This window comes from Aethalodelphis obliquidens, unplaced genomic scaffold (genome assembly GCF_003676395.1).
Source record: "Aethalodelphis obliquidens isolate GAN/ISIS:26980383/991018 unplaced genomic scaffold, ASM367639v1 scaffold4, whole genome shotgun sequence".
NCBI lineage: Eukaryota > Metazoa > Chordata > Mammalia > Artiodactyla > Delphinidae > Aethalodelphis > Aethalodelphis obliquidens.
The window spans coordinates 2,770,948-2,786,916 of NW_020837948.1; the positions used below are offsets into that span (position 1 = coordinate 2,770,948).

Here is a 15,969-nt window from a genome sequence, read left to right on the forward strand (position 1 = left end):
GATCCCTAGCAGGGAGGATACAGGCCCACCTGGCAACTGGGGGAGAGGCAAGTGAGAAAATGTGGCCTTATTTCATTCACCAAGTGGTTCAACAGTAGACCAGTTGGTGTGCACCATCCACAAATGCTGCAGAAACAGTATGGTAGACTTTCCTGAAATCTTTCCTTGTATACTCTCAAAAATGCATTTTACCTCCACTGGGTCCGCACGACACTTGGTTTATATTCTCATTATACCTTCCTAAGTAGCTACTTATAGACCTGTGCTCTCCCATCTGTCAGAATGAAAATCCCTTACAGGTAAAAGCATGCATTAAAACTACAGTTAATTCACTACTTTTTTGAGGAAAAAATAAACCCAAGAAAGACTACTATTTTTTTTAATTGAAAAAAAATTTCATATTGGAGTATAGTTGATTAACAATGATGTGTTAGTTACAGGTGTATAGCAAAGTGATTCAGTTATACCCAAACAAGTATCCATTCTTTTTCAAATTCTTCTCCCACTTAGGTTATTACAGAATATTGTGCCAAGTTCCCTGTGCTATACAGTAGGCCCTTGTTGGCTATCTATTTTAAATATAGTAGTATGTACATGTCAATCCCAAACTCCCAATTTATCCCTCCCCCCCATTTCCCCCAGTAATCATAAATTCGTTGTCTAAGCCTGTGAGTGTTTCTGTTTTGTGAATAAGTTCATTTGTATCATTTTTTTAAGATCCTGCATGTAAGTGATAGCATATGATATTTGTCTTTCTCTTTCTGACTTACTTCACTTAGTATGATAATCTCCAGGTCCATCCATGTGGCTGCAAATGGCAATACAAAAGACTATAATTGATAGTTATGTCATTAGTGATTTTTATTTCATTAAAGCTCAAGAAAAGTTAAGAAGAAAAGACAGAACAGTTTTATTGGAGAAGGAAATAGTTCTTATCATGGAGCCAGAAAGAGCACTATAATATTTAGGAACAGGTTGGAGATCTCTTGTGAATGCTCGGGGTGGGGTGCCAGGGTTAGCGGAGCCCAGGTGTTTGTGTTTCGGTGAGGGGAGAGGGTGGTATCAGAGTTTGATGAAAGCCGTTTCCTGCTTTCAGTGGCTTGGTCTAAATCTGTTTAGTAATGGAAACTAGAATCATTATATCTTTACCAAGTAAGTAAAATAGCACATTGGATCTTAATTATAGTATATATTAACCACTGTCTGTCAGAAGAGATAGAAATATCTAGGGAGAGCTGTTTTCTGGGCTAAGGGGATGCAGCTGTACCTTTAGGATTCTAAACTGACACCATTTGAAGCTGGTTTTTAGATAAGAGCTTTTATTTGCAGCTAATACTGTGATACTGTTACGTTTTATTTCTGTTGGGTATCCTGCAGTGCTTTTTTTGTTCATTTTCCCCAAAATGATATTCAGAGAGAATAGAAGTCCTGAAGAGAAGGAAAAGCTAGATGGAGGGAAGGAGAGAGGAGGGAGAAACAGAGACAGAGGGGGGAAGGGGAGAGAGAGAGAGAAAAGATTTTTCAGGGGGGGAAAATATGGAGATTAATGTGGAAAAAAAACTACACACACAATTGAAAAATCACAGGTATTCAGAGAAACATTACCCTTTATTCAAAAGAAAGAAGAAAATATGATTACATTTTTAACATACAAATAAGCTGCAGCCCCAGTTTAATAGGGAGACGTATCTGAGGAAGAGATAAAGCCGGTCATCATTTAGTAAAAGTCATTGAGCTAATTTGAACAGTAGCTTAGTATTCTTTTTGAAGACAATCTAGCTGATTCTCTATTTAAGTGACTCTGTAGGGATGAGGGATATTTTTAAAATGTTTAAGTCATAAGATATGCAAGAGGTTTTAAAAAATCTGGAGCTAACTATAAGTGTTACTAATGAAGTTCATCAGACCCAATGATAGAGTCATAATAACCCCTACTTAATATACATAAAGAATTAGAGATAAAAAGTCATTTTGTAATGAAAGCTCTATCTACATTGGCCATTAATAAGTTAGTTTATGTGATTTGAGCATAATTGGAGTGCTAAAGAGTTTGTGACCAGTTCTAGTGGCACTAATAGCATTGTTAGTGAAGAAAATGTACTGTTGTCATAAACTAGAGAATCTGACTCAGGCATGTGAATTAATTATAATTACAATACTTAGTTTAAATGTTAACTTAAAACCATTCCTTCAACTTCCAATCCAAACTCAGTTAGCTAATTAGTAAATTATAATAGGGGTCTTTCTGACATTACTAATTAGTTGAATAGTTACGTGGTTGAAAGTTACAATTTCCATATCAGAAAGTGGAATTACTTCAGCACTAAGGAGATATATATAGCATTGTTTTTAGTGGGCACGTCATTAGTAATAACTCTTGTGGATATTCCATTGGATAACAATATCTGGGAATTTTGTTCCCCAGCCGTCAATGTTCCTTGCCTCTCTTGCTTTCTCACTGTCATTCTTTGCCACAAATGATGACAGCTAGGTGTGTGAGTTATTATTCTTCTAAGAGAAAAGGGTGATGTGCACGCACACGTGTGTGTGTGTGTGTGTGTGTGTGTGTGTGTGTGTGTTTGTATTGGGTGGATATATGAGACAGATAGGTCTGGCCTAAAGCAAAACTGGTTAGCATAAAGTTGCTTTTTAAAAAATTTTTTTAGTTCTGGCTTCTTTTGCATCTTGCCTTATCCCCAGCCATTACCTTTCCATCTCTCACATAAGAAGGGCTTTAGCACTAAGTGTTACCAGTTTTTATATACTTCTCTGTTTTTTTGCGGTACGTGGGCCTCTCCCTGTTGTGGCCTCTCCCGTTGCAGAGCACAGGCTCCGGACGTGCAGGCTCAGTGGCCATGGCTCACGGGCCCAGCCGCTCCGCGGCATGTGGGATCTTCCCAGACCAGGGCACGAACCCGTGTCCCCTGCATCGGCAGGCGGACTCTCAACCACTGCGCCACCAGGGAAGCCCTTTATATACTTCTTGATGTATGAGCTAATCTTAATGATCCCTTGGATTCATCTGTGTGCATACTTGAGATGGCAGTATTTTGGTATCTTTCCCGAGGTGCAAAGCACCAGCAGTGGTGAATAAACAATACCAGGTCCTTCTGGAAAGTTTTGTTGAGAAAGCCATAAAACAGAGGATGTATACATGTAGAAACCATAGCAATCAAGTGGCAAAATACAAATACCAGTTCATGGTGGCAGCTCATCAGGACCTCATGATACCTGTCAAAGATGACCTTGAAGATGTTCAAGGGAAGCCAGCAGACCCCAAAGGTTACGACAGTAGAAATCAACATCGCGTTGATCCTCTTGTTCTCCCTGACCCAGCTCTCACTTTCCCTCTTCTTGTCTACTTTCCCATTTCTCCTGCCGAGGCAGATAACAATCTTCAGGTAGCCGATGAGGGTGAAGCTCAGAGGGACACAATATTGCAGCATAAACAGGGGGGTGGTAAAGAGGAGCCAGTTCATTTTGGAGGGCCAGTTCTCTACACAGGCCACCTGCTGGGTGTAGAGGTCAGTGGGAAGAGAGAGGTTTTGGAAGGGCTCATGGGTGAGGTGGTAGGACAGGAAGAAGGGAATAGACAACAGAAGGGAAAATAGCCAAATCAATGTGATACCCCAGTAGGCGTGAGCTACACTGCGTTTCCAGCCCCGAGGGTTCACAATCAGCTGATATCTTTCAACAGCAGTTAACACAAGTGAGAATATGGACACAGAGATGGAGACACTATGCACATAGGACTTGCGTTTGCACATGATATCCCCAAATATCCAGTGATCCATCAGAGTGTAGATGATAGTAAAAGGGATGTACATGACACGTACCAAGATGTCAGAGAGGAAGAGATAGGCGTACAGTATGTTGGTGACATTCTGAGCTTCTCTCTGCTTCTTAAAGATGATAATAATGAGAGAGAGGTTTCCAGAAAAGTCCATGATTAAGATCACAGTATAGACTATGAGTAATAGGAGCAAGCCTAGGGAAGTGGGGTCTACAGGACTCAAAGTAGAAAAGTGCAGAGTTGTTGCTCTTTATACTGGTTTTATTAGATGCTGGATGGTTTAGGAAAAATTCCATCATGTCAGGGTTTAAGAAGAGCTTTTCTAAGCTTACTTGTATTATGGCTGGATATTTTGGCCATCAGTTCTTGGAAAGAACTTTGCTCTGAGTCTTCCAATGAGTGATTAGTGGGGTTTAGTCTTCCTCTTTGTCTGCTTGATGGAAATACATGAATGACTTGAGTAAGCTCTTGAGATCCTAAAAATTAAACAGAACCTAGAAAATTAATGCAAGTTCTTAACAACCTGGACAATTCTATAGGTGGAACAATGTCCCTGAGAGTACATAAGAGAGATATCCAGAGAGTCTCTGTATCCTTGCCTTCCTTTCATCTCAGGGTGTTTTATTTGTCCCAACAGTATAATCTTTAGAGATAATGAGAAAGGGAATGCCACAGTGTTCTGTTAACTATATAAGGTAGCTCAAAGGCATCTTTCCATCCCTATCACCTTCTGTCTTTTTTGTATATGTGTGCTGTGGAGGCCAGAGTAACTATATTTGGAGTTGGGCTCCACTTGGAGCATTACTGTTTGGTGTCTGTATGACTTCGACATAAGTTAATTACCCTATGGCTCAGTTTTTTAAAGCTGTAAAATGGGGATAAACAATGTCTTTCTGCATTGTTGTGAGGACTAAATGAGATCATGCAACTGAATTTGTTGCTCACGCCCAATGTAGAGTATATAGTATGTATTCAGTATATGTGTGCTGAATAAAATTTGTCAGTTCCACTCCCCAGAGCTAGTCTATAGCCTTAAGTCTGGGGGCTAGACTCCCAGATCATGCCCGCTGTGGAACAGCATATGGTTTCCCCTCTTTTTCTTTCTTCCATTCTCTGGGGTTGAAGCCAGACTTGGCACAAGCAGTTTCTGGGTACATTGCTCAGATTCTAGAGATCAAGCAAAGGTAGCTAGTGCCTAGTGAGCTATTACTCAGAATTAACTTTATTTGGAAAGCATTCCCTCAGTTTTCTTTTCCTTTGGGTCTCTTCTTTTTCTGACTTCTAGAGGAAAGGGGGTCCTTGATCCTATGGCTCAGCATGGCTTAGGGTGGTCAAATTCAGTGGAGTTATTCGTACCAGGATGCATAGCAGACATGGTGAATGCCCTGCCATTCCAGGTGGTGACATATCTGGCCCAAAGAGGACATGTTGAAAGAGAGCACAGGAAAAAAATACCCCTTATCTTGGTTTATTATTTAGGACTTTGAAGAAAACAACATAAATGGCATTGATAAAAGATAAAGAAGGACACAAGGAACTGATCTATGGTTCATATGTGCTGTGGTGATGAGTAGAAATAGCAAAATTTGTAAACAGGTATTTGAGATGCAGTTTAGGGCTTGGATGATTCAGGGGTTCAACAAAATTAGAGTTCACAGATATTGGCTGAAGGGAAATGTCAAGATAGATTTAAGCCCTTTATGACAGTCAGTGGACTAGAACTATAAATGAGAATTAGAAAATTGTTTACTTGCCACCAAACAAGCTTTACTTGGAGGAGAAAAGGGATGAAAAGGAAATAGGCAGTGTACAGATGTACAGATACATATGGGTATGCTAGCATGAGCACTATACTTCCTGTCAGGAGACATGTCCTGCTGCTAACTAGCTTTTTTAAAAAAAATTTATTTTATTTAGTTTTGGCTGCGTTGGGTCTTCGTTGCTGCACGCGGGCTTTCTCTAGTTGTGGCGAGTGGGGGGCTACTCTTTGTTGCGGTGTGCAGGCTTCTCATTGTGGTGGCTTCTCTCGTTGCGGAGCACGGGCTCTAGGCGTGCAGGATTCAGTAGTTGTGGCACTCAGGCTCAGTAGTTGTGGTGCAAGGGCTTAGTTGCTCCGAGGCATGTGGGATCTTCCCGGACCAGGGCTCGAACCCGTGTCCCCTGCCTTGACAGGCAGATTCTTAACCACTGTGCCACCAGGGAAGCCCTAACTAGCTTTTTGATCTTGGGCAAATCATTCCCCTTCTCTAGGCCTCAATTTCTTTATCTGTCAAATGAAATTTAAAAAATGGCCTATTTTACAAAACCAGCAAAGTCTTGTGCTTCCCAGCTCTTACTGTCTACAATAAAGAAAAGCTTCCTGTGAACCCTGCAAAATTAGGTCTGAGTAACAGTTTTCTGTTTACAGATTTAGAAATTCATACAGTTTTGCACATTTCCTAGCAGTTTGGTAATAGAGATGGGAATAAACATTGGAAACCCTTGTGTTGCCCATTCTTGTTGATCTGGGTTGTCTGGGCCGAGTGAATGAGTATCACTCACCACCCTGCAACAGCAGGTCTAAAACTTAGTAGAAACCCCTCTACTCTCTTCTATAATGATTAGTAGCAAAATACAAATTAGTTGCCCAGTCTATAAATTCCTACGGAGGCTTGAAGCTCAGAAGGTCTGATGGGCCTCATCTGGGAGGGAATCAAAGGGGAGTGCTGGAGTTACATTATCCAGTGCCCTCTTTACAATTCAGAGAAGATTAACAAGTAAATCCCCAATATGGACTTTGAATGGCAGTGTGGGATTTACACTTTACATAATTGGTAACTATTAAGTTAAAATATTTAAATCTTGCCTATCTGGAAGCAAAGTAATGCTAAGCCTTGATTCATAAAAAAATTCTTGGGATACATTTCTATTTTAGGAAAGTTCATCTTTGGCTTGTTTGGTTGCAAATGACCCCCAAAGATGTGAGATCTCAAATTACCAAGTGATATTTTGCCCCAAAATATGAGTAGCATATGGCAGAGGTAGGTAGTCTTCAGTCTTTCAACTAGATTGTATCTAGATATGCTCATGAGGCACATGCCTTGAACTGGCTCTGTTTATACCTTTTAATGCAAACGTACAGCATTACATTACACATTTTTTGGTAGTTTTGTGTTTAAAAGTTTCAAGATGAATAAAATCAAAGCTTTACTCTGCCAAAGTCTGCATATGCATATTTATTTCTGTATCTGAATGTCTTTTTTTGTGTGTGTGTCTTTCTTTCTGTTTCTATTCATACAATTCTTTTTTGGGGTTGGGGGGAGGTGTTGGGGGTAGAGTTTGTGTGTCTGCTCCTTGGTCTATGTGTGTTTTCTCCTTACCTCTCATTGTCTTCCTCCCTTTCTGCCTATCTGCCTTGTTCTCTGTTTCCTCCTTTCCCTTAATTATCCATAACACAGAAAAACTAAAGCATATTTCAGATTATCTCTTATATTTCATTTGGTGCTATGGTGTTTTGACCTGGAAGAAACTCTATAGGTATTTTAATATACCCCTCCTATTTGACAGATGCTGTGGCTTTGCAGTTAATTACTGGCAGAACAGGGACCAGAGCCTTAGTCTCCTGCTTCTTGGAGAGTTCCATGCTCTTTCCACTATTTTCTGCTACCTCCTGTTTTATATTTCTTGAAGAAACTTCTGTATTTGTTGTTCTTAATTTTAAAAGCAGGTGAGCAGAACATTTTCTTTTATATTAAAAAATTTCCTTATGTAATTTCAAAGAGCCTGTGGCCTTGGGCAAAGTGAAGTTTTGCATCCCCACCCTCCAAGTATGTATGTGAGGGTCCCAAAATAGTGCAGGATCACACTGCAAGAACTCTCTCTCCTTTTCCTTAAGCCTCTAGGAATATAGATTCTATGGCTGTGTTGGTGCAAATAACATCTCACACTTGTTTAGAGCTTAATTTGTCTAAAGTACTACCCCATTTATTTATTCACTCAAGAATTTAAGTGCTATGAAAAGATGCTCAACATCACTAATTATTAGAGAAATGCAAATCAAAACCACAGTGAGGTATCACCTCACACTGGTCAGAATGGCCATCAAAATATCTACAAATGATAAATGCAGGAGAGGGTGTGGAGAAAAGGAAACCCTCCTGCACTGTTGGTGGGAATGTAAATTGATACAGCCACTATGGAAAACAGTATGGAGGTTCCTTAAAAAACGAACAATAGAGCTACCATATTATCCAGTAATCCCATTCCTGAGCATATATCCAGAAAAGATGAAAACTCTATTTGAAAAGACACATGCACCCAAGTGTTCATAGCAGCACTATTAACGGTAGCCAAGGAATGGAAACAAGCCAAGTGCCCATCAACAGACGATTCGTTTAAGAAGATGTGGTATATCTATATCTATATATATATATACACAATGGAATATTACTCAGCCATAAGAAAGCATGAAATAGTGTCATTTGCAGCAACATGGATGAACCTAGAGAATATCATACGAAGTGTAGCAAGTCAGAGAAAGATAAATATTATATGATATCACTTACATGTGAAATCTAAAAAATAATACAAATGAATCTATATACAAAACAGAAACAGACTCACAGACGTAGAAAACAAACTTAGGGTTAACAAAGGGAAAGGGAGAGGACTGTAGAATTAACAAATTAACTAGTATAGGAGTATAATATAAACTACTAACTAGTATAGGAGTATAATATAAACTACTATACATAAAATAGGTAAGCAACAAGGATTTACTGTATAGCACAGGGAACTCTATTCAATATCTTGTAATAACCTATAATGGAAAAGAATCTGAAAAAAATGTATATATGACAAGATATCACTTTGCTGTACAGCTGAAACTAACACAATATTGTAAATCAACTCTACTTCAATTACAATTTTTGAAAACGAATTTAAGTACTGACAAAGTGCGTTCTCTTATTTGATCGCAACAGCAGTCCTGTACTCTCCTTTAATTCTGATTTACAAACATGGCAACTAAGACTCAGTGACTTGCTCATGGTTGCATAGTTAATAGCAAAGCCAGGAATAGGACTTATACTTTCTAAACCATACACAAAGTAATATTTCTAGTTTATTTGGGTCATTTCTTAGAATCAGTCAAATTAATCATTTGTGTTCCATGAAAACAAGTAGAACTTGAACCTCTGTAAAGTCACATCTTTTAGTTTTCCCTAAGAACAAACTACTATGTTAAGTAACCATAAGAAGCATCAAGAAACAAATGCTTACTCTTTCACAGCCTTATAAAAGTGTAATTGGCCTGGTTATTCTATACTGTGCAAACTCCTTATCCTATTCAACTATTCACCCATTCCCCCTAAATCAGATTTTACATCTATCTATTGGAGAAATGTATGCTTTTAAGATTTGGGGGTAACATTAGAGTTTTATTACATGTACTTTGATTTTCTCTGCTGGAGATGGTTTATCTGTTTTTCCTTGAATTTGACAGTTGCCTGAGTCCATATAAAATGTCAGTAGAAAATGTACACATTTCATTTTTCAGATCCTAACAGTTACTTTTAAAATCAAGCGAATACAGATTGTTTGAATCTTTAATTTTCCGTGGAGGTTAATGACTGAACTTTTCATTATTGGGAATGTTGAGGCTTTTAATTCTTAAAATAACAACACATTAAATGTATCAAGAAAGGAGAGCTAAACTCTGCCAATGAATATAAGTATACCAGGTTTTTAAGTTTATTTACAAACAGGTAAACAAAAAGTAATGAAAACTCCATTTTGCCAATACTAGCATTTGGTGATTTGTTTTGATAATTTCTTTACAATGGTGCATTTTAAAGCTGTGGGGTTATTTTTCAGGTCACATAAGCAAAAGACATCTGGTATAATTAGGCCTGAACATACAACAGTTTTACAGCAGTTCTAATTTTTAATGATCTTCACATATTTAAAAACAGGATTTTTTTTGTGTGTGTGTGGTACGCGGGCCTCTCACCGTCGCGGCCTCTCCCGCCGCGGAGCACAAGCTCCGGATGCGCAGGCTCAGCGGCCATGGCTCACGGGCCCAGCTGCTCCGCGGCATGTGGGATCCTCCCGGACCGGGGCACGAACCCGCGTCCCCTGCATCGGCAGGCGGACTCTCAACCACTGTGCCACCAGGGAAGCCCTAAAAACAGGATTATTTTAACATGAAAAGAATATTTGAAAAACATACTTGCAAGATTTTTATTTAGCATTTTAGAGCTTTGTTTCCCAGTTTCTTACCTGTTGGAAATTTCTGGCTCTGTTGTTATTCTTTTCATCTTCTACATGTTTTCTTTCTTCATTTCCATGATTATTATTCTAAGTTTATTTTTATGTCAAAAGATGACATGTCAGCCACCTGTCCAAGCCATAATACGCCCCTCTCCCTTTTTGGCTTATTTATCCACTAAACAATCTATAACTTCAGAAGCTGCTTCCAGAGTTGAAATCATTGCACAGAAGATCAAGCTCAGGAATCCATTAGGATCTGAAGGCCACTGAAGAGCCAGAGGGAGGAGTCAGGAGTCACAGCAGCGGTGATGTTAGATGGAACTATTTACAAGATGTGTTCAAAATGTTACTTTCAGTCATCTTATAGAGATGATAATAAGAGTGCATGTGAAAATCTGTGGCATTTTATGGCATGTATACATATGTTTTGTACTTAAAAAAATAGCTTTGCCAAAATCATACATTTAATTTAAATATTCCTGGAAAATTATTCATAAGCATTAGTGGTTGTTCTTAGAGAATTTACTGTCAGTTAAGAGATGGGTTTTATTCCTGATTTTGTTATAATTTATGAGACTAATAAAAATGCTTTTAAAATTAAAGTTAACCTAAGTTCCCCAGGAAAGTTGTGTATTATTAAATAAGATTTTCATCAAGCACTTTGAAACTGACAACAACTAAGCTTCTTAAATAAAAGTGGGGACTGGAAATCCCTCTTCTATATTTGAAAGATTATTACAAGAGGGGGCTGTTCCTCACTGTTACAAAAGACTGAAAAGTGAGATTTCAATGAAATATAAGAAGTATTTCCTTATAGTGAGTGTGTTCAAAGACTTTGAGAAGCAGGGCTATGGAATATCAAGTGTGGTTGAAGATCTTTCTGACATAGCCTAGTGGATAGACTAGCAACATTTTGAAATATTTCCTAACTCAAGGATTCATTGATGGAGCCCAAATTTTAGAACTAAGCCATGCAAATCAGTTCTATTTCCCTACCCAATACACCAAACTAATTAAAAACTCAAAATTACCAGGCAGTCAACAACACTGAAATTATGTATCTGTGTTTTATAGAACCCTGCCAGGTCACTGGCCCAGTGGAGTATGTGGCAGGGGGTTGGGATGTGCGCTACAGGAGTGGAAGCCAATCTCCTCCTCTGTGGAAACTTGGAGAGTCAGAGTAGTTCAGGGCCCATACCTCGTCTTCCCCCAGTCATCTTTTACTGGTATCCCCACTACTTATTTATCTGTTTGTACTTGAAATACAGAGAGTAGCAAACTTTGGAGGGCTTATTAAACAACAAATATCTTTTCTGTACATAGAACAGTGGCAATAACTAGCAGTGAGGTATTAGCATACTGATAACTTAGTATTAGCATACTAAGAAATCATCTTAGTTGTCTGTGATGTTGGTGAAGATTTTGAGAGGCAGCTTGAGTGAGACAGAGCTGGCTTTGAACCCAGATTGTCCCATGTTACCTAACCTGGGTCACCTTGAGCTTCTCTGTGAGCTTTTGATTTCTTTTCCGTAAGGTGAATATTGCCATCTGTCTGGCAGGATTATTTTGAAGGTAAGTGGTAGCAAATAGTAGATATTCAGTAAGTGGCACTCATTGTTGTGTTTTAGAGTTTGCCTTAGTAGAAGTATATAATCCATGTTAAGAGCAAAGTTAATTGTTTTGTGTTTTGCATCCCTTCCCAAAGAAAGCCTAGAGTGAGCATGAGATATTGGGAAATGGTGAAAACAGTTGTTTTTAAATTTTTAAGGGGATGTTTGATATAATCCTTTGCTGTCTTTATTGGTGATAAAATTTAGCAAGCATTTGAGTTTTGTTTGCCTCAGTTAAAATTCACTGTTTTAATTGCAAAAGGTAGTTTTTAGGCTAACAGCCTTGGACAACAAGCAAAGTATCCAAAGAAAGAACTTAAGCCGCTGATTATTTCTCCCATCTTTCTGAAGCTCTTGCCGTTTTGTTACTTTCTCTCTCATTATATTATAAGCTTTATATTTAGTTATAAAACACATTTTATTGTCTTTAATCTGCTGTGCCTTGATAAGTGTAAACTAAACTATCAGGTGATTCTCTGAGCCCATACTTTTACATATTAGAGAAAGTCAAGATTGAGGAGCATCTTGAAAAATATAAGTAGTGTCTAAACTCAAAGTCACAGTCATCTGTGTTATAATTGATTATACTAAAAGCTTGGTAAAGAAAGGCTTTCTGTTTTTTTTTTCTCACCCTGCTGAAGTTGTCTTTACCTCTGTCTTTGTTAAGAGCCGTCTCATTATAAGCGTTTTTAAAAAGAAAAGCTGTTAGGATTAACCTGCTTGAATTGATTGTTTTTTCCTTAGATTTCAGTAGATCCTAGAGGACCTATTTACTTACTAAAGCTTTAGAGTACTACCTTAAGACTTGGGGCAGAGGACAACCTGCCCTGGGTCTTGTACTTAGAGGACCCACATGTTAAAAAAAAAAAAAATGGGGCTTCCCTGGTGGCGTAGTGGTTGAGAATCTGCCTGCTAATGCAGGGGACATGGGTTCGAGCCCTGGTCTGGGAGGATCCCACATGCCGTGGAGCAACTAGGCCCATGAGCCACAACTACTGAGCCTGCGCGTCTGGCTCAGCCTGCGTGTCTGGAGCCTGTGCTCCACAACAAGAGAGGCCGCGATAATGAGAGGCCCGCGCACCGCGATGAAGAGTGGCCCCCGCTTGCCACAACTAGAGAAAGCCCTCGAACAGAAACGAAGACCCAACACAGCATAAATAAATATCCTTCTTTAAAAAAAAAAAAAGTGTCATCTTGATTCCAGCACTCAGCACTGGCAGAGCACAACTTGTAATTCTAAACATTTAAAAGACTAAGACTGTTCAGGCCCAAGGTACACTTCTCTCCATCACATGCCCCATGCCCTCAAAAAATAAAGGTGATTATGTCCAAATATCATGAAGGTTATAGGATATTGATGTTATGGATACTGCTTTGTAGTATGGGGATGTCTTGAGTGACAGAAGTTCTTAGGTGAGAGGAAAGACTAATTAACTTAGCATAAATGAAATAGATTCTTGTGTAATGAATTACTGTTTTCCAGTACTACTAACTATCCATTTTCTCATTTTTCATTGTATTCCAATTTGTGGTTCTACTCACAAATTAAGGTGATATTTGTAACAGTGGTCCATGGCAGCTGAGGAATATTTTATAATAATAAGCAATTCATATTACTCTTAAATGTTGTCCATGAAAGTCCAAGCATAATATATGTGATGCCAGTTGTTGACAGTGACAATGGATGAGCCTTGAATCCTAGAATTGAGAGTAGTTCTATTTTTTTAAAAATATATAATAGGATTTAATTAGTTTTTTAAAAAATTACATGAGTTTCCATTTATTATAATAATCTTACTTAAAATTTGGTATTTGTTAATTACAATTTGTATACTGCTTTCTAATTTTATAGATAATTTTGAGCAGTTTGGAAAAAAGATAATATTTGAAAACAAATGTGAAAATAATTTTAATTTTTCACATTTAGTATATATTTTTTATGACAGTATCTTCAAATTTTATACATTTTGAATAAACCACATTTTTCCCCTGCAAGTGCTTTATTTATTTAATTTTTTTATACAGCAGGTTCTTATTAGTTATCCATTTTATACATATTAGTATATATATGTCAATCCCAATCTCTCAATTCATCGCACCCCCCATCCCCCCAACCCCCCCCCCCCCGCCGCTTTCCCCCCTTGGTGTCCATACGTTTGTTCTCTACATCTGTGTCTCTATTTCTGCCCTGCAAGCAGGTTCATCTGTACCATTTTTCTAGGTTCTACATATATGCGTTAGTATACGATATTTGTTTTTCTCTTTCTGACTTACTTCACTCTGTATGCCAGTCTGTAGATTCATCCACATCTCAACAAATGACCCAATTTTGTTCCTTTTTATGGCTGAGTAATATTCCATTGTATATATGTACCACATCTTCTTTATCCATTTGTCTGTCGATGGGCATTTAGGTTGCTTCCATGACCTGGCTATTGTAAATTGTGCTGCAGTGAACATTGAGGTGCATGTGTCATTTTGAATTATGGTTTTCTCTGGGTATATGTCCAGTAGTGGGATGGCTGGGTCATATGGTAATTCCATTTTTAGTTTTTTAAGGAACCTCCCTACTCTTCTCCATAGTGGCTGTACCAATTCACATTCCCACCAACAGTGCAAGAGGGTTCCCTTTTCTCCACACCCTCTCCAGCATTTGTTGTTTGTAGATTTTCTGATGATGCCCGTTCTAACTGGTGTGAGGTGATACCTCATTGTGGTTTTGATTTGCATTTCTCTAATAACTAGTGATGTTGAGCAGCTTTTCATGTGCTTCTTGGCCATCTGTATGTCTTCTTTGGAGAAATGTCTATTTAGGTCTTCTGCCCATTTTTGGATTGGGTTGTTTGTTTTTTTAATGTTGAGCTGCACAAGCTGTTTATATATTTTGGAGATTAATCCTTTGTCCATTGATTCGTTTGCAAATATTTTCTCCCATTCTGAGGGTTGTTTTTTCATCTTGTTTGTAGTTTCCTTTGCTTTGCAAAGGTAAGTTTCATTAGGTCCCATTTGTTTATTTTTGTTTTTATTTCCATTACTCTAGGAGGTGGATCAAAAAAGATCTTGCTGCAATTTATGTCAAAGAGTGTTCTTCCTATATTTTCATATAAGAGTTGTATAGTGTCTGGTCTTACATTTAGGTCTCTAATCCATTTTGAGTTTATTTTTGTGTATGGTGTTAGGGAGTGTTCTAATTTCATTCTTTTACATGTCACTGTCCAGTTTTCCCAGCACCACTTATTGAAGAGGCTGTCTTTTCTCCATTGTATATCCTTGCCTCCTTTGTCATAGATTAGTTGACCATAGGTGCGTGGATTTATCTCCAGGCTTTCTATCCTGTTCTGTTGATGTATATTTCTGTTATTGTGCCAGTACCATATTGTCTTGATTACTGTAGCTTTGTAGTATAGCCTGAAGTCAGGGCATATGATTCCTCCAGCTCCGTTTTTTTCCCTTATGACTGTTTTGGCTATTCGGGGTCTTTTGTGTCTCCATACAAATTTTAAGATTTTTTGTTCTAGTTCTGTAAAAAATGCCATTGGTAATTTGATAGGGATTGCATTGAATCTGTAGATTGCTTTGCGTAGTATCGTCATTTTCACAATATTGATTCTTCCAATCCAAGAACATGGTATACTCTCCATCTGTTTGTATTATCTTTAATTTTTTTCATCAGTGTCTTATAGTTTTCTGTATACAGGTCTTTTGTCTCCCTAGGTAGGTTTCTTCCTAGGTATTTTATACTTTTTGTTGCAATGGTAAATGGGAGTGTTTCCTTAATTTCTCTTTCAGATTTTTCATCATCAGTGTATAGGAATGCAAGAGATTTCTGTGCATTAATTTTGTGTCCTGCAACTTGACCAAACTCATAGTAATTTTCTGGTGACATCTTTAGGATTCTCTATGTATAGTATCATGTCATCTGCAAACAGTGACAGTTTTACTTCTTCTTTTACAATTTTTATTCCTTTTATTTCTTTTTCCTCTCTGCTTGCCATGGCTAGGACTTCCAAACTATGTTGAATAATAGTGGTGAGATTGGACATCCTTGTCTTGTTCCTGATCTTAGAGGAAATGCTTTCAGTTTTTCACCATAGAGAATGATGTTTGCTGTGGGTTTGTCGTATATGGCCTTTATTATGTTGAGGTATGTTCCCTCTATGCCCATTTTCTGGAGAAGGTTTATCATAAATGGGTGTTGGATTTTGTCAAAAGCTTTTTCTGCATTTATTGACAAGATAATATGGTTTTTATTCTTCAATTTGTTAATATGGTGTATCACATTGATTGATTTGCGTATATTGAAGAATCCTTGCATCC

General features: G+C 38.1%; 1 protein-coding gene across 1 annotated transcript; it reads right to left on the reverse strand.

The window, feature by feature from the left end:
• Positions 1-2,972: 2,972 nt before the first annotated feature.
• LOC113617623 (neuropeptide Y receptor type 6-like) lies at positions 2,973-4,089 on the reverse strand. Its single transcript, XM_027101233.1, is given in 2 exon segments — positions 2,973-4,001; positions 4,003-4,089. Coding segments are annotated over 2 exon segments (1,116 nt in total).
• Positions 4,090-15,969: the final 11,880 nt, after the last annotated feature.